The sequence below is a fragment of the Centropristis striata genome, chromosome 5 (genome assembly GCF_030273125.1).
Source record: "Centropristis striata isolate RG_2023a ecotype Rhode Island chromosome 5, C.striata_1.0, whole genome shotgun sequence".
NCBI classification, from domain to species: Eukaryota; Metazoa; Chordata; class Actinopteri; order Perciformes; family Serranidae; genus Centropristis; species Centropristis striata.
The window spans coordinates 20,552,068-20,574,393 of record NC_081521.1 but is presented as its reverse complement, the minus strand read 5'-3'; the positions used below and the strand labels follow the sequence as shown (position 1 = coordinate 20,574,393).

General features: G+C 39.7%; 2 protein-coding genes and 1 long non-coding RNA gene across 8 annotated transcripts in view; 1 reads left to right on the top strand and 2 right to left on the bottom strand.

Moving 5' to 3' along the window:
- Nucleotides 1-608: 608 nt before the first annotated feature.
- Nucleotides 609-4,737, bottom strand: LOC131972388 (uncharacterized). Its single transcript, XR_009394462.1, has 3 exons — nucleotides 4,667-4,737; nucleotides 4,184-4,265; nucleotides 609-765 (listed from the first exon to the last, which is right to left on the bottom strand). It is a non-coding gene; the product is annotated as an uncharacterized LOC131972388 (long non-coding RNA).
- A 2,124-nt stretch (nucleotides 4,738-6,861) lies between these two features.
- LOC131971196 (glucagon-1-like) lies at nucleotides 6,862-8,329 on the top strand. Its single transcript, XM_059332513.1, has 4 exons — nucleotides 6,862-6,966; nucleotides 7,068-7,164; nucleotides 7,697-7,849; nucleotides 7,954-8,329. The coding sequence occupies exons 1-4, from the start codon at nucleotides 6,918-6,920 to the stop codon at nucleotides 7,991-7,993; spliced, it is 339 nt and encodes a 112-aa protein (XP_059188496.1). The 5' UTR covers nucleotides 6,862-6,917; the 3' UTR covers nucleotides 7,994-8,329.
- A 3,266-nt stretch (nucleotides 8,330-11,595) lies between these two features.
- Nucleotides 11,596-22,326, bottom strand: part of scn8aa (sodium channel, voltage gated, type VIII, alpha subunit a) — a 56,839-nt gene continuing 46,108 nt past the window's right edge. For all 6 annotated transcript variants that reach the window (XM_059333475.1, XM_059333474.1, XM_059333479.1 and 3 more), the window contains 6 exons: nucleotides 20,448-20,732; nucleotides 20,028-20,081; nucleotides 18,467-18,604; nucleotides 18,280-18,384; nucleotides 17,909-18,179; nucleotides 11,596-16,953 (listed from right to left, as the gene is read on the bottom strand). In XM_059333475.1, the coding sequence (XP_059189458.1) occupies nucleotides 15,794-16,953; nucleotides 17,909-18,179; nucleotides 18,280-18,384; nucleotides 18,467-18,604; nucleotides 20,028-20,081; nucleotides 20,448-20,732 (2,013 nt within the window). In that variant the 3' untranslated portion in view covers nucleotides 11,596-15,793. The remainder of the gene's footprint in view (nucleotides 16,954-17,908; nucleotides 18,180-18,279; nucleotides 18,385-18,466; nucleotides 18,605-20,027; nucleotides 20,082-20,447; nucleotides 20,733-22,326) is intronic.

The following is a 22,326-nucleotide window of genomic DNA, read 5'->3' as shown; positions in this document are numbered from 1 at the left end:
GATTAATCTGGTTAGTCACATTGGACTGCTATTATTTTGAACACTACTGTATGTTTTGCCTTGTTACTTATGTTAAGTTATATAAGGTTGCTTGTATGTCTATATATCTTACGTGCAATTAATAATAAAAAATTTGATCGCAAAAAAAGCGACATCAAGTCCAGCTGGACTGTTTCAGATTGAGGTCACATTGCATTAAAAAATCAACCATGTATCTGATAGAAGACTACTTATATAAGAGGCCCAAGATCAGAATTGAAAAGATCAGATTCCATATGATTTGTGCTGTTCGCAATGATGTAAAAATAAATTAATTAATTAAAAAAAATATGAGAAACATATGAGCAAAAATAACTCAGTTTTGAGCCAATTTTGCCTGTACTGTGAACCAATCAGGTCATTTTAAGTCTCATCAGACTATTGAAATAAAAATCTAATTATTCATAATGACACCAGAGGTAGAGGTAACTATTTATATGAAACTTGATGTCTGATTTTGCCAGTTTGTGAAGGGTAAGAAGTAAAGCACTGGAGCATAAAATAAATTGGGGCTAGGCTGAAAATAGTGTGTACTTACTCATTTACTCATGTGGGTTGAGTAAAGCTTTTGGAGGGTGGAGAGAGGCTGTCATCACAGTTGTGTACTCTGCTGAACATTCTGACCTGTCCATTAAAGCCCTGTCCTCCAGAAACATCCACAGCACTCCTCCACAGGGACACAGGCTGCAGGTCTGAGGGGGAGTCCAGTTCTTTGCCTAAAACATTCTGTAACCATCAAAATATCAAGTAAATAACACCATCCTTCACCTCCCTATAAGTTACGTATACAACAGCTACTAAAGATATTCTGGTGTTCAGATGAACTAAATTTAGCAGAACTTCGTCTTTAAAACCTGGGTTAAAAAGACAATATTAATTATTTAATTGGGCTTTTGTCCAAACTTCTAAGTAGAATACAGTTTATGTTTTTGTGGATAATTTTCTGTTGTTTGGAAATTTACAGCACTCTGGTCCTGGAAGATCAATCAATCAATCAATCAATCAATCAATCAATCAATCAATCTTTATTTGCATAGCACTTTTCATACAAATAAACAACCCCTTCACACACACACACATACACGCAATCACACACACACACACACACACGAACAGCATTCATATGGAAGAATTATCGTATCTTTATTCAAGAGCGTAGATTTTCAGTTTGAGAGCATAATTTGTCTTTCTCGTGCTCAGATTTGTTCTCCTCATGCTCACATTTTGCGCTCGCACTCAGATTTCTGCTGTTTTCTTTCAAAATGTGTGCGTGCACTTAACAATCACATGCTTGTGCTCACATTTCTTCTTCTTGGACACAAACATTTCGCTCGCACTCAAATATGTCCTGTGCGCGCTCAAATCTAAAGTCTACGCGCTCAGATCTCAACTCTGCGCTCTCAAAACTTTTGTGCTCGGACTCAGAACACGCACGTCCTCTCAGGTTGCAGTGTCTGCTCAGACTGAACGTGGTCCCGCCCTGTGCTTAAACTAGTGTGTTTCACCAGCCAATAGGGAGACAGCTAGATTGTGGCCCCGTCTTGGGTGCGTTCCCTCGCCTTTTTGAGCGCTCCGCCGGGGCGGGTATATGGTCTGTTTGTAAAACTGCTTCTCTCTTAAAATACACCAATTTACCATATTAGCCAGCTATTTGAATCGTCACCTATTTAAGACGCAGCATATTTATGTAGAATTAATCTTAAGTAGTCCTAAAAAGAGTTATCGTAGTTTAGATTATATATATATATTTTTTTAATTATTATTTATATATATATATATATTGTTTTTTATTTTTCACCTGTACAGTGGTGTCTTGATAGTCCAGTGGTGAAGGATGCTACCATCTGTTGCATTTTAAACCATGGGACGCCGGTTCGCATCCCGTCCGCTGCACTCTTGCTACATGTCTTATTATGATTTACATTTTTAATTGATAAATTAATGTAACAGTAATACAATCCGTGTAACCAGCTGCTTCTCTTATTGAAACATTTAACAAGAGATGATGGGTAAATAGACTTGGCTACGTGATTAAAAAGGTATAATGAAAAATACGCTATGATGATGATAATGATTTGAGGATAACATTGGTGCGTGTAATGCAGTGTATCACCGTCCTATTTAAGCGGTCAAAGCCAGGGAGCGCGTAATTAGGCTAATGTTGGTAATGCTTTCACAAGAAGAAGACTTTGAGCCGGATTCGGAGCGCGGCAGCGAATGAATGGTCGACGAGATGGATGGCCAAAGACCTCAAGTAAGTTCATTGCTAAATGTTGCTACAACTCAAAACACATCGACCATATACAGTAGTTTCAATAACAGTACAGTAATCATTTTGACACTCGTACTTATCAACATATATAGCGGGCCTTCATTGTAACATGTACAACGAAAGTACAATAATTGGCAACGTATGATCGTACCAGCGGCAGGTAGGCACACATAATGATGCGCGAGCTGAAGGGAATCCCCGCTGACGTCACTTCATTCATAATGAGTTGCTGTCCCTAGTGCCGACAAAGGCCCGCTATATATGTTGATAAGTACGAGTGTTTTGAGTTGTAGCAACATTTAGCAATGAACTTACTTGAGGTCTTTGGCCATCCATCTCGTCGACCATTCATTCGCTGCCGCGCTCCGAATCCTGCTCAAAGTCTCCTTCTTGTGAAAGCATTACCAACATTAGCCTAATTACGCGCTCCCTGGCTTTGACCGCTTAAATAGGACGGTGATACACTGCATTACACGCACCAATGTTATCCTCAAATCATTATCATCATCATAGCGTATTTTTCATTATACCTTTTTAATCACGTAGCCAAGTCTATTTACCCATCATCTCTTGTTAAACGTTTCAATAAGAGAAGCAGCTGGTTACAGGGATTGTATTACTGTTACATTAATTTATCAATTAAAAATGTAAATCATAATAAGACATGCAGCAAGAGTGCAGCGGACGGGATGCGAACCGGCTTCCCATGGTTTAAAATGCAACAGATGGTAGCATCCTTCACCACTGGACTATCAAGACACCACTGTACAGGTGAAAAATAAAAAACAATAAATATATATATATATATAAATAATAATTTAAAAAAAATATATATATATAATCTAAACTACGATAACTCTTTTTAGGACTACTTAAGATTAATTCTACATAAATATGCTGCATCTTAAATAGGTGACGATTCAAATAGCTGGCTAATATGGTAAATTAGTGTATTTTAAGAGAGAAGCAGTTTTACAAATAGACCATATAACCGCCCCGACGGAGCGCTCAAAAAGGCGAGGCAACGCACCTAAGACGGGGTCACAATCTAGCTGTCTCCCTATTGGCTGGTGAAACACACTAGTTTAAGCGCAGGGCGGGACATCGTTCAGTCTGAGCAGACACCTCAACCTGAGAGGACCTGCGTGTTCTGAGTCCGAGCACAAAAGTTTTGAGAGCGCAGAGTTGAGATCTGAGCGCGTAGACTTTAGATTTGAGTGCCCACAGGACATATTTGAGTGCGAGCGAAATGTTTGTGTCCAAGAAGAAGAAATGTGAGCACAAGCATGTGATTTTTAAGTGCACGCACACATTTTGAAAGAAAGCAGCAGAAATCTGAGTGCGAGCGCAAAATGTGAGCATGAGGAGAACAAATCTGAGCACGAGAAAGACAAATTATGCTCTCAAACTGAAAATCTACGCTCTTGAATAAAGATAGGATAATTCTTCCATACATTCAATAATAATAAAATCAAGAACTAAGGAAACGCTATCTTAAATCTCATAAATGTACAGTGAGGAAACACCAGAGGCAGCAACCTGTACCAAGAGGTAAAAAGGTAAAAACATATTAAATGATATACATAAACTAAAACAATACAAAACAAAACAATAAATGGTAAATAACAACAACAACTATGATTATTATTATTATTATCATCTTACAATCTAATTAAAGGCTACAGTAAAAAAAGTAAAATACAGTAAATAATTAGGCAGCTATACAAGTAAATAAATTTGTATCAAAAGACAAACAACAGTAAAAGCCAATAAATACATAATAGATAGAACGACGGATTAAGTTAGGAGATAGACTAAAGATAACATTTTTGTTGTTGTTGTTGTTATTGTTGTTTAGTAAATATAACTTACACTTATGTTGGGTCCAAAACATTTTCGGAATGTTGCTTGTAAATGATGATGGTGACTTCAGGTGTTTAGCTCTACCAACTGTCTAAAACCAAAAAAGAGAAAAACAAACAAGTTGATAAAAACCGATAACCAACGGACGTTTAACATTAATGCAGTAATCGAGAAACATAAAACGGTGATAAACTGGTCAGTTTATAAATATATATATATATATATATATATATATATATATATATATATAAATCTTTCACGTCTCAGCAATGTCAATTAAGAACGGACGAGACAACTAGCGGTTAGCATGGGCTATAACCATGCTATAACACTTGCTAGCTAACGCATTTTGCTACCTAACATAGCTAGCGAGCTAGCGTTAGTTAAGAAGTTGGAGCCACAGGGTCAAATTTGCTGTACCACTTGCACAATATAGTGTGACGTATATCCGTTTTAAGAACTGCACGTGACTTTACTTTCTGTCCAGTACACCTTAACATTAGCTCATGAGCTGTAGCCATAGACTGTATATAAATGGCTGTATCCCAAAGTCAAGGATCCTTCCTTGGTAGGCTCCTTCCTTCAGAGTCGGGTCCTCCAGAGTCCTTCCTATCACTGGTGTAACCTAACGCACAAATTGAACAGCCTTCAATGTGCAGGTGTGCATCATTGCATAACTGGACGTCCTGCTTAAATTCAGCACTGCAATTTATAAACCAGTTCACGACATGGATGTGGCTTTGGCATCAGCACTCTGCCACATATTTGTGGAAATGGGAGAAGATGCTTTAAGGTTGAATCTCCACTATTTAGCAAGTAAAAGCCAAAAAGTGAATTAAACCTGATGTTTCACTGATCCTGGCTGAGTTTGGCCGCTACTTAGTTTCATAAAAGCAGCGGTGCATAACTCACCATGGAGATGTGTTCTGTGATATTTTTAATTTTATTTTACAGTACAGTACAATAAGTTATTTATATAGGATATAACAATAACGGATAATTGTGGACTGCCGATCCATGTTAACACAATAAACAAATGTATAACTTTCTGAATTGCATAGCTACATATACTTTGCAAACAGTACATCATCATCTGACACGTATATGAACAAACAATTAATAACTTTAGCGACTGAGACGCATCAATTAACTTAACTGGCAATGTATCAAGATTACGTTTATCATATTTTAGCTAAATATACTGTAATTTGTTTATGTTTTGCTTGACTTTGAACACAAGTGATGTGATAACAAATATTTAGTGTAAACTGAAAATACATACTTTAAATTCATATTGCGCCGCCGGCATCGCTGTTTCTTCGCTCGCCATTTTAAATCTCCCGGTAGACTGGTGTGTGCAATGCTTTATGGGTAATCGGGATGCACGGAGGATACACACGTGCATCCTTGGAATTTGGTCAACAGAAGGACTCTGTCCTCCGGAGGATCCTGGACATTGGGACGGTGCTTCGGCAGATGTCAGTGACGTAGTATCCTCCAAATTCAGCCGTTTGAGGATCCTTCCTTGACACTGGGATACAGCCTCTATCTTAGCAATGCATCTCTAAGCTTAATTCATGTCTGTCACATCATCTTTACTTATGTACGATGCCTAAATGTGTCTATATTTGTATTCTTGCCTCTATTGTTTAAACTGTAATGATGATTGTAACAATAAAGAGAGAATAAAAAGTAACATTATCATCATTATCATTATCATAGCCTTCAGTGATCAAATTACAGCATTTTATCCTTAATATTAGTTTCTAACAGTTTACCATTAAAATACTGACACAGTCAACGAGCCTGGCTGGCTGGCTACTAAAACAAAAAAAACCCATCAGGTTTATGATTTTGCAGAGTTTAGCTCTGACCCTCTTTGCTTTACATCTGTTCGTTTTTATTTCTCCTCCGTGAGCTTTCACTCCTTTCCAGCCAATGCTAAGCCAGCGCAACCTCATGTTAGCTAAGATGTGAAAATTAGGCTAGTAATGGTAAATACTATGAACAATATGTACACAGCAAAATGAGAAAAGTGAAGAAACCTGCTGTTTTTCGGAATAAACAAGATACCTTCAGGTAGGACTCCATGCTCCCAGTCCCTCGAAGCCTTACCCAAAGCCTAGAACCAGGTACCACCAGCCCTTACCGCCTAACCTTCACCTGAAACCCCTAAACCAACCCCCATGCGGGCTACACCACTGCCAGATGTTCATTCCTCTATCACAGGAACATGCTGGTGGCTGGTTGTGGGATTAGGGGGTGCTGAGAGCCTACAGGAGGGAGGTTATCTTGGTAATTCAGAAAAACAGAGCAGTTATTAATTTTTTGTCTCAAGTGAATGCATAACGCTAGCATTTTTTAGATTTCCATCCAAATATCAGAGTGGAGTCCTAGAACACTGCACTCAGTGGCCTAGATTTCAGATATTAAAGAATTTAGTTTAGGAATCATTGGCGTCACACACCAGAACAACATCTCTTCACACCTGCTACTGGCTGAATAGGTGAGATTGGGCTCTAACCTTTGAACTCTGCAGAGATGTTATACGTCATCCTGGTTCAGATAAGCTATGATCCAGGCCACCCTAATGAGGCAGGGGGTCACCAGCTGTGGGAGTTGTGTGTCACACTGGGACACCTGCTGTCTTCATAAAGTGACAGTTGTCAGTACCTGAAGTGTAGTCTTCAAGGTTTCATGGTTTAAAAGGGACTTCTCTGTGGCTTCATCAATATAATACCGTATGTGTTCCAGACAAGCGCTTCATTGGACGCGTGTCAAAGCTCCCAAAGGTGAGTTTGGTCATTCAGACCTAAACCTTTCTGCAACATTTTCTTATTCAATTCACCAGAATAAACATTGTGTCCGTTTTCTGGGTTTATGTTTTCACCAGACGACCCGAGGATGAGCCTACACGTCTGGTGTATGTTGGTTCTGTTTCTCTGTCCGAGCACTAAAGAGATGGTTGTCGATAAAACCAGACCGACAAGGTGTGTATTTAAAGCTTAGAAATAAGTTTGGTAAATTCTACAAAATACGACAACCATTTTTAAAATTTTATTTAATAAATCTTTTTTCCTTTTTTGTACTGGTATTCTTCAGATTTGTTACTAGAAGAGTTGTTATTTTTATTATTACTTTATTTAATTAATTTAATTGCTTTTTATGCTGACCAGTCTCCTAGAGGGGTGGGATGTAGAGGTGTGCATGTTTTGTAAATGATCTGATATTCATTCATATATCCACTCTCTTAAAACTCAGCAAACATATTTGAATAATAATAATTCTGTACAGTTAGATACTGCTGGGTTCACATGTTTAGCAGAAATTTTACTGGTTGACCAAAATAAAAAAGGTCCTGTGAAATCAATATTTAAATTTGATTTAATTAAATTTATAACAAACATGCTGTTTTCATAGATATTTCGTGTCTGTTATTATCTATATATTTATATGAAATGTTGCAACATTTTGCTTAGCACTGAAATGAATGGTTAACTTAAATACATTTTTTTTTCTTAGGTGGCATTCATATCAGATGGAAAAAGGACAAAACATCATCCGAAACCTTAAAAGGCATTCAGACGGGACTTTCACCAGCGACTTGACCCACGTTCTCGATAAGATTAAAGCTAAAGATTTTGTGGAGTGGCTGAGCAGCACCAAAAGACAAGGGTGAGCTAAAAAAGCAACATTTATACAATTTTTGTGCTGCATTTTTACCACTAATGCAGAATGACTGTACATGTTGACTTTAATTCCTCATGTTTGACTTGCAGGTGTCATGAAGACCTGCTCCACCTGGCAGCAGAAGTTTAATGTACTATATACTTGATATTGCTTTACGTCATCCATCCACATAAAAGAAGATGAATCCACTGCAACAACATTTAAAATATTGTTCAGTTTATTTATTATATTTATCCTCAAATAAAATGTATGTTTCCAAATAGGAAACACAGTGGAGAAAAAATATTAAAGATGTTTAGTTTTTTATCTAATGCTCTTATTTTGAAATGTCCATCTACAGGCTTAGTATTATTTCAAATGCAATCATGTTGAGATACTGCCACCTTACAACAAATTTTGCTTTTGTGAATAAACTAAGATGCAAGATGAAAAAGAAAAATGAAGAAAAGTAGTTCAGGGTCTTTTTCTGAATGAATTGTGATCTCACCTGTATGCCTTCTTTTGAACTTATTTAAGATTGTAGAATAAAATATTTTGTATTGACATTGGGGATTGATGACAGGTACTTTAGGCATAGGAAGGAGCATTTCAAAGACTTTCAACAAGAAGCACATTTTTAATATTACTGATTTATTATGATGATTGTAATGCAGGCTATAACACAGTCAGTGTACATGATGACAGGGAAAAAAGGGCATGTTAAATATGCCATATATATTTTTATTTGTCTTTAATAGTAAAATATTTAAACATGTTTCCTGTTTGTGTATAACCTTATATCTCTTGGAAATGGTTGGTTTATTCAAGATAATATGAGGCGATGCAGGAATTGCAGTAAAAATGGTCAGAAATGTTGCCTATTGTGAATTGGGTCGTGATAGTTTGTCATATTTTAAAACTGGGGCCCCAGAAAAAAACACCGTGGGAAACACTGATGCTACACTGTAAAAATAAATACATTTTAAAAAGTCTAGCAGCAAAAGTTGCAAAACAATTATTGTCAAATAACAATAATAATTTAAATAGAAAACCTTAAAACTTCAAAGTTATTTTACTGATAATTTCTTTAATAATACAGATAATATACAATAAATGCCGAAAAGTTTCTTACGATTTTAATTTTTACATGAAATTTAAACTTTTACTTTAAGAATAAGTAAAGTTGCCTTCATTTTAAATTTAGCAATGTGTATTTTTTGTAAAAAGTAAAATGCAATAAAATATGACATGGAATTCGCTGTATTTCAACATACAAGACCATTAAACAATTGAATTATATTGTTAAAAAAATGTTTCAACTTCCATTTTATAGTTAATATTTATGGTATTTTTATTTAATGTAGAAAAAAAACAAAAATAAAAACCCTGTAGAATAATACAGTAAATTTCTGTAAAACACATTTTTTTCTTTTATTAACAGTGTACCCATAGACTGTATAAAAACAATACCCAAATAAAATGAATAGTTGAGGCAGTATTCAGTGAAAATGACCTACAGTAGTACATAGGACTGACCAGAGGTGGGCGCTGTTGTTCAGCAAATGGGGGGGAATCAAGCAGCCAAACATCTCAGGCTCAGCACAGGCTGCTTTGGGAAATCTAAAAAAAAAATGAAGCAGTGTGTGGGTGTAAAGGCATTTGTTTTGTTTCCTTTTGCAGTGAAGACTGTATATAGCATTCACTTTGTTCACACACATTTACATTGTTGCACAATAAGGTTATGCAATGGGAAAGGCTGGAAATACAGTAGGTTATGGAGTTTAGCTGGTGGATTTTAGGTAGGTGGAGAAAAACTGTGGGCTTGATGTGTGTGTGTGTGTGTGTGTGTGTGTGTGTGTGTGTGTGTGTGTGTGTTGGGAGTGGACTGGTGGGGGGTTAGTTATGTGTCTGCCTCGCCTCTCATTGAGAAATTTGAGTTGTATGAGGGTGCAGCTGTGGTGGGGGCTCTTGGCTTCTGGCCACAGCCATGATGGAGAGCTCCCTCTTCATCCTCTGACTCTCCAGGGAGAAAGGGAGACCTGGGGAGGAGGAGGGGAGAACTAGGGAGGGAGGGAAGGAGAAAGGGAGGGAACGCAAGCAGAACACAACCCTCTGATCTCAGTCAAGGGTTGAAATGGGATCAGATAGTAGGAAAACCCCCTTTTACTGCTGGCTATTCACACTTACTGCCTGTGCGACATTTAGCAGCAGGACTGCAGCAAAATGGGACAGAGCATCCCAGCATTGTGTTTGTAATGGATGAAGAGTCTTTGTAAATGATGCATAGCTCTCATTAATAATATTAAGCGTCACTTTTTTAAAAAGCCTTTTAAAAGTTAATGGTGGCAGAAGAAAACACTGTGACACGTTTAATCGTTATATTTAGATGCGCCCACAGAGAAACCACATGCTATGTGGCAACATGCTTCAGAGGGAGGTGGGGGGGAGGAGGGGTGAGAGGAGAGCGAGCAGAGGGGGGAGGAGAGGGGAGTGTAGGTGTGGCTGTCTAAGAATTAGGTCGAGCTCCTGCGCACACTGAACACATATTTCATGGTGGTGGTTTTAGCTCCGCGACAACCGGCGCTGTCATCTCTGCAACCGACCCCGCCCAGAGAGCGGCAGAGCCGGCCAGAGGGTGTCCGTCCGTCCCGGTAACTGCAGCTTCAGCACCGCGGACAGCTCCCTTTCTGCAGAGCGCGCAGCTCCACCGCCTGTCGCTTTTACAAGACGCCGATATGAGTCTAATTTTGGGATCCTTATTATGTTTTTGTTTTTTTGGTGTGAGCCGGTCTCCTAGGCAGCCGGGCATGGGCACAAACTGATGGAGGCACTGGGCCAAACTGGGAGTGTGCTGCTGACTCAGCCTCGACTGCTGCATTAATTTATCTGCACTGCAGTGCTCCACCACCTCCCTTCCCCTTCGCTTTTCCTTACCTCCCCCCTCCCTTCCCGACTCTCTCTCTCTCTCTCTCTCTCTCACACACAACCATCCCGGAGCATGGCAGTCAATTGAGGGGGTCGATAGCCAATAAGGAGCATTGCATACATGTGTAGATGATAGATAACACAAAGACATATTTGAAATTATCATACAAGAAAAGAAAAATCCAAGGGGATTGTGGAAGGGCGGGGGAGGAGGGGAAGTCGAGAAGAGTCCATGAGGGAGGGAGAGGAGACAACATTTTGTAATGTGTCAAAAAAAAAAAAAGGAAAAGGAGGAGAGAAAGGGAGGGTAGTCCATGGAGAATTTGCCATCTATTCATGGTCTGAGGAACAATTCCACCTACTCTCCAAAAAATGTTTATTACCCTCCTCGCCATCCCCAAAGCACGATCAGATCAATATCCCCCCAACTGGATATTTCAGCCCTGTTCTCATGAGGTTGTGACTGTAATATCATACCTCCAGGCTATTTACTTTATGGTTGACCACAAACAAGAGCATCACAGTGCAGATGGACTGCATAATAATGGGGCTATAGTCCATCTCAGGCCTGTGAGGGGGATGTTAACACGGGGCTCTTAACAAATTCAATAAGTCCATTACATTTGAAAGGCTGCCTTTCACGACCCTGTTACCACAGAGCCACTCAGATCCATTTCACAGGATGTTTTGCGAGTCACTTGCATCCCCATACAAGCACTACAAAAGTAAAATAATCTGTGCAAAATGGTGACCACTACTTAACACAAATCGGGAGATAAGCCCGAAGGAAAAGAGACGAGGAGAAATGTAAAAGACCAGCACACAAGTTGTAACTGGAAGGCTGCTTTATTGGTAATAAAAAGGTTCGTGCTCAAATGAAGACAATCTTTCATATATTCTTACCAAGAGTCCAAGTGGTTGTGCAACACACCATCATAATGTACTGTATATCCTCTTTTTATCACGGTGTCAAATGATAACAACAGTTTGAAAAGCACTTTTTAATTTTTCAGCAAAAAAGAAAAAACGCCCATAATAAACCATGCTTAAAAAAAGAATGAGTCCTATAATCAAATATTGATACAAAAATAAATTTCAGATGGAAACAGAAACGTTGAAGAAATAAAACAGAAATATAGAAGGCAAGCTGCTTTTTCACAAGCCAAGTGGGTGACACACATAGCACTAAGAACAGGACATTTTTTGAGTTAGCTGTTTTTCTGTTAACATCACACACTGTTGAATATTAAGATGAAGTGGGTGTCTGGTTGATCCTCCGGCAGTATTTCTGACTCGACATCCCTGATTAATGTTGTGCTCACCCCCAAACCTGCACCCTCCACAGTTTGGACATTTTTTAAGTTTCTTCTTCTTTTTTTTGTTATTTTTTGCTTGTTTTTTTCAGTGTGGAATCGACATCCAAATTCGCAGAAAAAGCAGAAAAAAGGCACATGCCATTGAGTGGAACACTAGAAACAAACCATTCGACAAAAAGAAACGTGAGGATGAGAAGCAAGTACATGATTGTATGCATGTTGAGCTGTAATGGCACTGATGTGTGGGTATGGGCGGGGCAGGGGGGAGGGGAGGGGGGGGGGTACCATCTCAGGGTGTAAGAGGCAGTCAGTCATACCAGCTGACGTCCTCGGGGAAGAGATCACCGGTAAAGTTGGTGGGCAGTGTGTGTGTCTGTGTCCGTGACTGTGGGTGTGTCCTGTATACTCAGTGAAGGTGAGAGATATGACAGTAAGTGAGAAATGTGCTGGTAACATCATCCTTTCATCATGATCAGGCTACAATCCATGGCAAGCAGCTCCAGTAACATCATCGCACATGAGCTATTCCCCAACATAGAAGGGTGCTGGAAACAACCAGTTTTTAGACATCCACTGAACGTGTTGCACACAAATCAAATGTGACAAACCGTGTTCTTCTGTTTTATGTATATACATATAGACATATATGTATACATGTATATATCTTTTTGTATTATATAATATCTATATTTCATTCAATTTCCGTCAACAAAGTGAAAAGTGTCTCAAAAAATCCAAAAGGTAACAAATGTGACAAAGGGCATAGCTGGAAGCCATTCTATATTATTGTTATTATTAATTTTTTGATTATTAGTAGTAACATTTTTAAAATTCCGTATTTACAAAAAACACAACAAAGCATGCCGATAAAATAAAAGAATATAGTACAATATTTATAGTTTTCTCTCAAAAAGTTCGTTCTTTTTCAGCGATTGTGCCATTTACATCATAGCCTGCACTGTACATATATATGTTTTTGCTTTTTTGTCTTTTTTTGCTTTTTTTTTTTTTGTTTGTTCTTTTTTTGTTGTTGTTTTATTCAAGTGTGAATGTATCATTCTAAAACATTACATCCAAGATGAAACATGGGTAAATTGGATGACATTACTCACGCCTCCTGTGGTTCTCATTGGGAATGTATTTGGTTTCAGTGCGCAGCAGCCAAACTGATTCGGAGACCTCATATTGTAAACAGACCTCAGTTATTGTTACAGACAGGGGGTTCTGGTACAGGCAGTGTTAAACACACCAAAATGGCAGTAGTGGTGCGACGACGGATGCCAGATTTACGTCCGGTCATCCTGTTATAAATAGGACCATCACTCCTGTGTAGAAAAGAAATGGCAGGAACACCGATGGAGGCAGTTGTGTCTGGTCTACCACTTGACAAAGCCTCAGGTTTTTTTTTAGGTTTTTTTTATATGAAAAACACCCACAAAGCTTATTATACAACATAGCTGCGTCGATGTGAGGCCTGCTGATGTTTTAATCATGGCGAGTGTTCGCTTTTTCTACCTCCATCTCCGGCTAATTTATTTTTGAAGCGGGTGATAGTACTTGAAAGCCTGCAAGTATGTGAAAAGATGGTGCGAGCCTGGGTCCAACACCACACAGTGTTTTAAGAGGTCCCACAAAAGCACAATGATACACTGACAGACATGGGACTTTCAGCACTCCGACTCAGACCAAAGCACTGTTCTCTTCTTCTGCTCTTCCATTTCTCTCTTGTTCTCATGGCAGTCAGTCTAAAAACCCTGAAGGGAGGGGCTCTACCTCATTATTGGTCCACGTTTGTGTTATTTATCACCCATCCACCTCCCTGAAATATCAGACAAAATCCATTTGATTCTACACTCCGAACCAACAAGCCCTTCATGGCCATCCACCTTCCATACATGCTAGGCACGACAAGGCATGTCCCTGTGACAAATCTCTGCTAATTCTGCTGTTTCAGGTGGTCAGTGTCACTTTAACTGACCGGATCCTTTTTCTGAGAATGATTGCATCACAAGGACATCAGAGAAGGACATCGAGGCTTTTTTTTTTTCATCTAAAGCTGGCAACTCAAAATTGTCCAAAAAAGCACATCCAAAAAACATCACTCACTGGGAAATTCTGACGTGGGTCTGACAGAGTACAAAAGAGGAACTCGAAATGAAGGAGTGATGTCTGATGTGTATATCTAAATGCAGTTCAGTTCTTCCACTAGCCCAAAACAAATCAACAAAAACAGTATCAAAACAAGAACAGTATTTCCGTTCCTCCTCCTGGCAGTAGAGGGGATAAACCTATTGACACTTGAACACACCAGACCCTCACTGGCACCGGTTATAAATTCCTTGGCGTGAAACATCCCCTGCTCTCATTGCCGTAACAGGGACCACCGGTAAGTAAGAAGTGACTGTATGATGGATGTAGGTAAACAAAGAGATGTAAGCCCCAGATTTGGTTCGGGACAACTGACACGGCCCTCCAAATCTGTGCGATATTCTGCTTCCTAATACTCACAAACTCCACACTCTTTCTACACTACGAACATTCAGAGCAGCAAAAAAATCTAGTCTGTGTTGTTTGCTAATTCAACTGCCTCTGAGTGCTTACATCCTTCATTCACCTGAAATATTAATGAAGGGCTGAATTAAATGATCTGTCAGTTTAAAAAACCAAAACGAGTGAAGGGCAGGATCATTCCCCCTGATATTCTATATCCAAAAAAATCTTCATTTTTCTTGTTATAGTTCTTGTAATTTCCCCAGTGGACAGCCTCAAACTATAATCAAGCCACTGCAGTGGTCTGAGAATTAAGTGTCTTGTGGACTATGATTACTCATGCATGATTCCTGATCAAAACATGCCTTCATGCAAGTCACTTCTATGCATTGAACGAGCACAATAATTATTATTTATCTGGAACTCGGCCTGAGCAAGTCTCCCTCAGCCCAAGTCAAAACAATGACTGATGACCCCTACCCAGTCAGTGTGAAAGCCCATGTAGAAAATGTCTTTTTCAATGTCAGTATAACAAAGAGGAGATGGAAAGACTAGTGACATGGGCTAAATGTTATCTTTGTCTGCTGCTCAAATAATGTAAAGATGCAAGCATACTCAGCACAAACAAACAAAACAAAATCTTTGTTTAGGGATCTGGGTTTCCCCCTCCCTCGCTAGTGTTTCCTTCCGAGCTAAACTTGCTTGGTTGATTACTGCTTTTCTTCTTGACAAAGACGGTAAACACTGTGGTACAGAGCCTCCTTTTAGACTGCGTATACAGTTCTAGGTGGATCTGTATGATCCGGCCCCGTAGCGTCGGAGCTTCGCTGCGGGGGGTCCACACTTTGGTGGTGGCAGGGCTTTTGCAATTCTTCGATCATCTTAGCAGAGATTTCTGTGCCTTGGCAGTTTGGTCCCCAAAGAAATATGTGTCATTGGCCAGCACACTGAGTCATTTTGTATTTGTTCCTCATTTCTATGAACTTGGTCACTTATGCAGCAAAGTTCCGTGGTAAACTGATTGTGTTTGGTTCAGCTGTCTTTGACGACATAAGAAACCACATTGCCTCAGTATTATTGAGTCTGTAAACATTTTTTTTGTATGTTTTTGTTGGGTTTTTTTCTCACTTGCAAATTATCACTTTTTCTACATTTGTTGGGTTTGGGCTCAGAGTCTCATCTCGCTGTGTTTTATTGGATTTTTAAGAGTCACTGAACCCTAACACTTGGATTCCCACTCATCTTTTTGGTTTTTGTCCTTCTCTTTCCTGGCCCACTCCTCCTTGTTTTCGTCCTGCTTCTCTTTGTCGGGTTTGGTCACGCTATCGTAGGAGGGGAGGGAGGCTGTGGACGGTGTGCTCTCCTTCTTCTCCTGGTTGGTCCCGCCGTTCTCCAGCTTATTGTTAGTAAAAGTGTGGCGCTTGAAGATGATGCCACGGCGAATGAGGTGGATGCGGTAGGCATTCTGGATAGTTCTGGCGGAGACATCCTCCTGTTTGCGGCGGAGGGTGGTGGTGATGGGCTCGTACGACACCTTAGAGGGGTTGGCTGCCACAAAGCGCTCCTCCATCTGTTGCCTCAGCATGTCCAACTCACCGCTGTCACCCAGCACTCGCTTTGTGAAGGCAAACAGGATGTCCAGGCAGTGAATGCGATCGCCGCTCACCATGGGCATGTCCATGGCGATAAGTTCGATAGTGTTTGGCTTGGGCACACGGAGAGGGTGCTCCAGTGTGTCTGCGAAGTCAGACAGCTTGGCAAAAGTAATGAACTGAGAGGCAGTGGGGTCGAACTTCTCCCAGATCTCGTAGAAGGTCTCGAAGTCGTCCTCGCTGAGCGGATCGGCGCTTTCCTCCGTGGCCACGCTGAAGTTCTCCAGGATGATGGCAATGTACATGTTGACCACAATCAGGAAAGAAATGATGATATACATGACAAAAAAGAAGATCCCCACTGAGGGGTTACCACAGTCGCCCTTCACTGATGTACCAGGGTTCTCCAGATTGGGATTGCAGTCCGGCGGGTAGTTGAGGATCGGCAACAGCAAGCCGTCCCATCCGGCCGACGTGGTGATCATGAACAGGATGATCATGCTGTTGCCGAAGGTCTCAAAGTTGTACAAGTCGTCGATTCCGGCTCCGTGTTTTACGTAGCCGAAGTTCGACATGCCGAATATGGAGAAGATGAACATGACCAGGAAGAGAAGCAGGCCGATGTTGAAGAGGGCTGGCAGTGACATCATCAGAGCAAAGAGTAAAGTCCTGATTCCTTTAGCTCCTTTGATCAGACGGAGGATTCGACCGATACGAGCCAACCTGATCACCCTGAACAGGGTCGGCGACACAAAGTACTTCTCGATGATATCCGCGAGGAACATACCTGAGAGAAAAGGGAGAAGAAGAATACCATCAGAATATAGGTGCGTTTCCATTAGGTACTTTTCCCTCTAGTGAGCCACTATAAGTGTGGCTTGGGAGAGAGGATCTGCCCAAGATCCGCCCCTACTTCACCGGTTAGCTGCTCAGGTAGCGACTCAGAAAGTACCTGCCTTGGGTAGGTACGTTCTGAGCCGCTACTAACTAGTCGACGCTGATTGAATACGGTTGAGGCAGCAACTTCGAGCATGCGTGATTCATCTGCAGACTGGTGCAAACTGGACGCTGAGGGGTTAACATCCCCTGCTCTGACTGCAGCCGGGAGAGACTGCTGCAGGAGGACTGGGCCGCTTGTGAGTGCTTTGGGACGGCATCTGCTACTCGTTAAGAAGAGTAGGAACTGGGGCGCCCCGGTGGCACACCTGTTAGAGCGTGTACCATAGAGGCACTGTCCTTGTGAGCGGGTGGCCCGGGTTCGAATCCGACTCAGAGCCCTTTCCCGCATGTCTTCCCCTTTCACTCTGTTTCTCACTATCAATAAAGCCTTGAAAATGGCCAAAAAATATCTTAAAAAAAAAAAAAAAAGAAGAGTACGAGAAGGAATGAGTCTCCAAAAGTCTCCAATAACACCAGAAAAAGTTGCTAGATTTGTTGCTAGTCGCTTTTAAAAAAAAGAGGCGCAAGAGGGTCTGAATAGTCGCTAAGTATAGCGACAAAGCCTCTAAGTTGGCAACACTGGTTGCCCCGTAGCGTCGGTCTGTTGTCACATTTGAACTCCGTTGGTTAGCCGCTACAAAAGTACCTTTATGGGAACAGAGGCAGAGGGGGACTAACTAGTGGGCGGAGCCAAAACACTCAGCTGCATTCCAAAAAGTACTCAAAAAGTACTCCGTGGAAAAGCGTTATAATTTACTTTTTATTCTAAAATACTCCCTCACTGCTTCCCCTCCCTCACTCACCGACAATAGACAGGATGACCACCACCACGTCGAAGATATTCCAGCCGTTGGTGAAGTAATAGTGGCGAAGGGCGAAAAGTTTCAGCAGGAACTCTGTGGTGAAGACTACAATAAAGATGAAGTTGACCCAGTAAAGCACCATCTCCGTTTCATCTGACTGATCGTCCGTTTCCACCATCATGGTCACCATGTTGAGGCAGATGAGAATCATGATGGAGATGTCAAATACTTGCTGCGTCACAAAGTCGAACACCATGCCCTGGATCTTGTTCTAAAAAGGAAAGGGGAAACAAAGAGGGATGAAGTGGAGATTCGAGCAAAAGCATCATATTATGAATAACCTGAACACAGAAGGGAAAAGGAAAACACACCTGTGGTCGAGGAATAGGTTTTTGTGGCTTTTTGGACCCCAGTTTTTTCATGGCGTTGTAATACTTTTTCTGCTCCTCTGTCATGAATATATCCTGACCTCCAAAGTAAAAGGGAGAAACAAATGTTTGGTTATAATCATGTTCTGACACCCCTAAAGAGAATATAGGGAGACGGAGCGGGTCTTATCTTTTTCTTCTGCTGGTTGAAGTTGTCGATGATCACACCAATGAAGAGGTTGAGGGTGAAGAAGGAGCCAAAGATGATGAAAACCACAAAGTAGATGTACATATAGATGTTGACTTCATAGTCAGGTTGGTCTTCCACCTTAGAGGGAAGCACAATGTTGAAGGTAGTGGTGCATTAAATTACACAGTTTAAATAATGATTATTTGCTTTGATGTTAGAGGAAAAGGTGGATATGACGCTCTTATCTGTACAGTAAATATGAAGCAACTGCCAGCGGCACCTCTAAAGTCTTCTCTTAAGACTACTGAAAACTTGCTTGCTTTTATTAGTCAGGAAATAAACTATTGTCTAAAGTTATTTAAGAGTGCTTGAGGATGACTCGATAACATCTACGTGTTGTTCAAAATCTGTTTGTAAATGTAATAATTTTGCTTTTTTGTTTGTCCTTGGTTTGTGTTTTAATTCTGTCATTTTGTAACTGTTTTGTATTTGCTGCTGCCCATCTTGGCCAGATCTCTCTTGAAAAAGAGGTTCTTAATCTCAATGGAATTTTCCTGATTAAATAAAGGTTATAGTAATATCATATATTAGTCTAGGGTTAGCTGTTAGGGTGGTATATATATTATATATAATATTGTTTACACTCCGGAGCACTTTTTCTGTCTTCCAGTTTAACTTAAAACTTGTAACACTTAACATGACTTTTCTCAGGAACCTTGAAGCTTTCATTGCAATATAAATGTAGTTTTAATGTTGTAATTCTTTTGTTTTTTAACTCAAGTGTCATCTCATGTGAAGCAGTTGTATTTGTTTGAACGGGAGTTATTTTAAACCATTTTCCAAATAGATTGAACAAATTTGATTATATCACACACACAGTAGATCACTGGTGGAAGAAATATTCAGATCCTTTACTTTAGTAAAAGTACTAATACAACACTGAAATTACTCTACAACAAGTAAAAGTCCTGCATTCAAAACTTACTTAAGTAAAAGTACAAAAGTATCAGCATCAAAATGTACTCAAAGTATCAAAAGTGAAAGTATTCTTTGTGCATAATGGATCCACTCAGATTTTTTTATATGTTATAAATATATTATTGGATTATTATTGACGCATTTATGTAAGCAGCCTTTTACCGTTGTCAAGGTAGGGCTTTTTTTTTTTACTAATATGGTGTTAAGTGGTTTAATTAATAAAAATGCTTTAAATTGACTGTTTTTCACGTTAAATCTGGACCTAAACAAAGTAACTAAAGCTGTCAGCTAAATGTACTGGAGTAAAAAGTACAGTATTTGCCCCTTAAATGTAATGGAGTAGAAGTTTAAAGTTACATAAATGGAAATACTCAAGTCTACAGTACTTGAGTAAATGTGCTTAGTTACATTCCACCACTGCCCCACACCAGTCGAGTCTTTATGCTAAGTAATGTTATCTGGCTGCTGCAAAAAAAAATGTAGAAGAGCATACGTATTTCCCCAAATGTCAAACCTTTCCTTTAAGACTTACATGTTAACAGAAATAAGCATTACAGCATTTACTGAAGAACTATGACTATACCTCTCTGGAATCCACAGCCGCGTACATAATGTCCATCCAACCCTTGAACGTGGCCTTTTGAAAGAGAGACACGAGTAAATACATTTGTTGAAGCCAAAAATTGCTAATTTAAAATCAAAGAAACTCAAACTCAAACCGAAACTGATGCATGTCCTGTGGTACAGCTTGTGCATGGAAAGAAACAAGCAGATGAAGGAAAAGTGCATGGAGAAAACACCGGATATACACAATGATAAAAGAACAACAGACAGCCTCAGAGTACTGTGACAGCAACAACAGACCCTCAAGTTCAAACACAGAAAGAAGAGAAAGGAAAAAAACACACAGAAAAGTGCACAGGAAAAATGAGAAAGGACACCACGTTAGCATGGAAGAAGTAATGGAGTCAGACAGAGAGGAGACGAGGAGTGACACTCTCACCACTTGCAGCAGAGCCAGGTATCCAGCGCCCACATTGTCAAAGTTGATCTTGACGTTCTTCCACCTGACCTCGGTAAAGTTTAGTTTCATGAGGGCCTCGCACTGGGTCTTGTTGTTGACCACATCGACAGGAAAGTATTCCTCCGATGTCTCATTGAAACAGTAGTAGTACTTGCCCGCAAACAAGTTGACCCCCATGATACTGAAAATCAGCCAAAAGATGAGGCAAACCAGCAACACATTCATAATGGAAGGGATGGCTCCCACCAAGGCGTTGACTACCACCTAGACCAGACCAGGGAAGACAGGATACGACATGAGAACCAGGAAACAAACGGTGCTTGTTAAATCCCCCCGTGACAAGACACTACGTACTGTTATGGCGTTACACTGAGATGTAAAAAAATAAAGCTATTCAACCTTTTATTACAGGCAGTGTTAAGAGCAGCAGTGTAATTATGAGTTAATGTAGTTAAAATAATACTGTGATGTACATACTGAAGTGTGGAGAATGAATGTATCAGTCTCTTTCTAATTAGAGCAGCACTGATGTGACTCTGAGATGCTCTTTGATCTGTTGAAGCTAGAAATGCTTAAGGGATACTCAGCGTGCGCACGCACACGCACACACAAACACACGCACACGCACACACACTTATACGAAGGCAAATATAAAAAATCTATAAGAAACACATGCTTGTGATGTAAAATTAACAACTTTTTCATGTAAAACATAATAAATTCAGTTTTTTTTAATTATACAGTTGTAAAATAGTATTATAAAACAATATAATATCCCATATGGCAGGATTTAAATCATAATGAAAATGTTATTATTTATATTTTTTAAATTATTTTCAAATACAGTCTCTTCATCACTTAACGAGTAATGATATTGTCTTAATTCTCTAAACTTTTCACTTAAATTTTTAATTTACACAAAATATGATTAAACGCACACACACACACACACACACCAAGGCAAATATAGAAAATCTATAAGAAAAATGCTTATGATGTAAAATTAACAAATTTTTTATGCAAAAAAAAAATATAAAAAAAATATATAAAAAATACAGTAACTCTTCAACACTTAACGAGTAATGGCATTGCCGTCTTAATTCTCTCAACTTTTCATTTCAATTTCTGTGTACATGTGGCCCCTTTTATTGGGATTGGCTGGGCGTTTACTTATGCTAATTAGGTTCTATGCTAACTCGCACATGATTAATCATGTTTATAACAGAAGAAATAACACACACACACACACACACACACACACACACACACACACAGTATACACACACTGAATACCAGTGGTTGTTTCTTTATCTCTCTAAAGACATTTGAATGTTATCATTTCACCTTTATGTGTATTTATTAAATCCAAATCCAATAACATGGAATAATATTGGAGCTCTAACAGTGCTGTGAGATGTGGCTATGTTTTTTTAATTTTGACTTTATAAATCTTAAATGTCAGTGCTTGCCATACCACTATGAAGTGTCCGCTCCTACCACCCCAACCTTAGACAGTCAATATTCTTAATCTTACTGACCTTTTCCCATAAATAACTCAAACAATCTATTACACTATTATAGCAGTAAAAGAGAAATCAATTTAAGTATAATAGTAATTCCCCCCACCGCCCCGAAAGTCTAGACCTTTCTAGCAATCCAATCTGATTTCCTGTAGATTTATCATAGCCAGTAATAAGCTCAGCACATAGTGAACCGCTCACTACCAGTGTTAGGCAGGCCAACCAGCAGCTCTCAGGCAGACAGCTGAGCATGCATGTCTTTGGCAGACTCGTTTTATGGAGCCATATTCCCTCCTCATTACAGACAGACAGGGAGGAGCTCTGGAGCAGGATTCTCT

What these genes read in the sequence shown, in the direction of transcription:
- LOC131971196 (XM_059332513.1), top strand. Translation starts at nt 6,918, where the DNA reads ATGTGTTCCAGACAAGCGCTTCATTGGACGCGTGTCAAAGCTCCCAAA. An exon ending in GCGTGTCAAAGCTCCCAAAG is followed by an intron (nt 6,967 to 7,067) that starts GTGAGTTTGGTC and finishes TGTTTTCACCAG; the next exon opens with ACGACCCGAGGATGAGCCTA. An exon ending in GATAAAACCAGACCGACAAG is followed by an intron (nt 7,165 to 7,696) that starts GTGTGTATTTAA and finishes TTTTTTTCTTAG; the next exon opens with GTGGCATTCATATCAGATGG.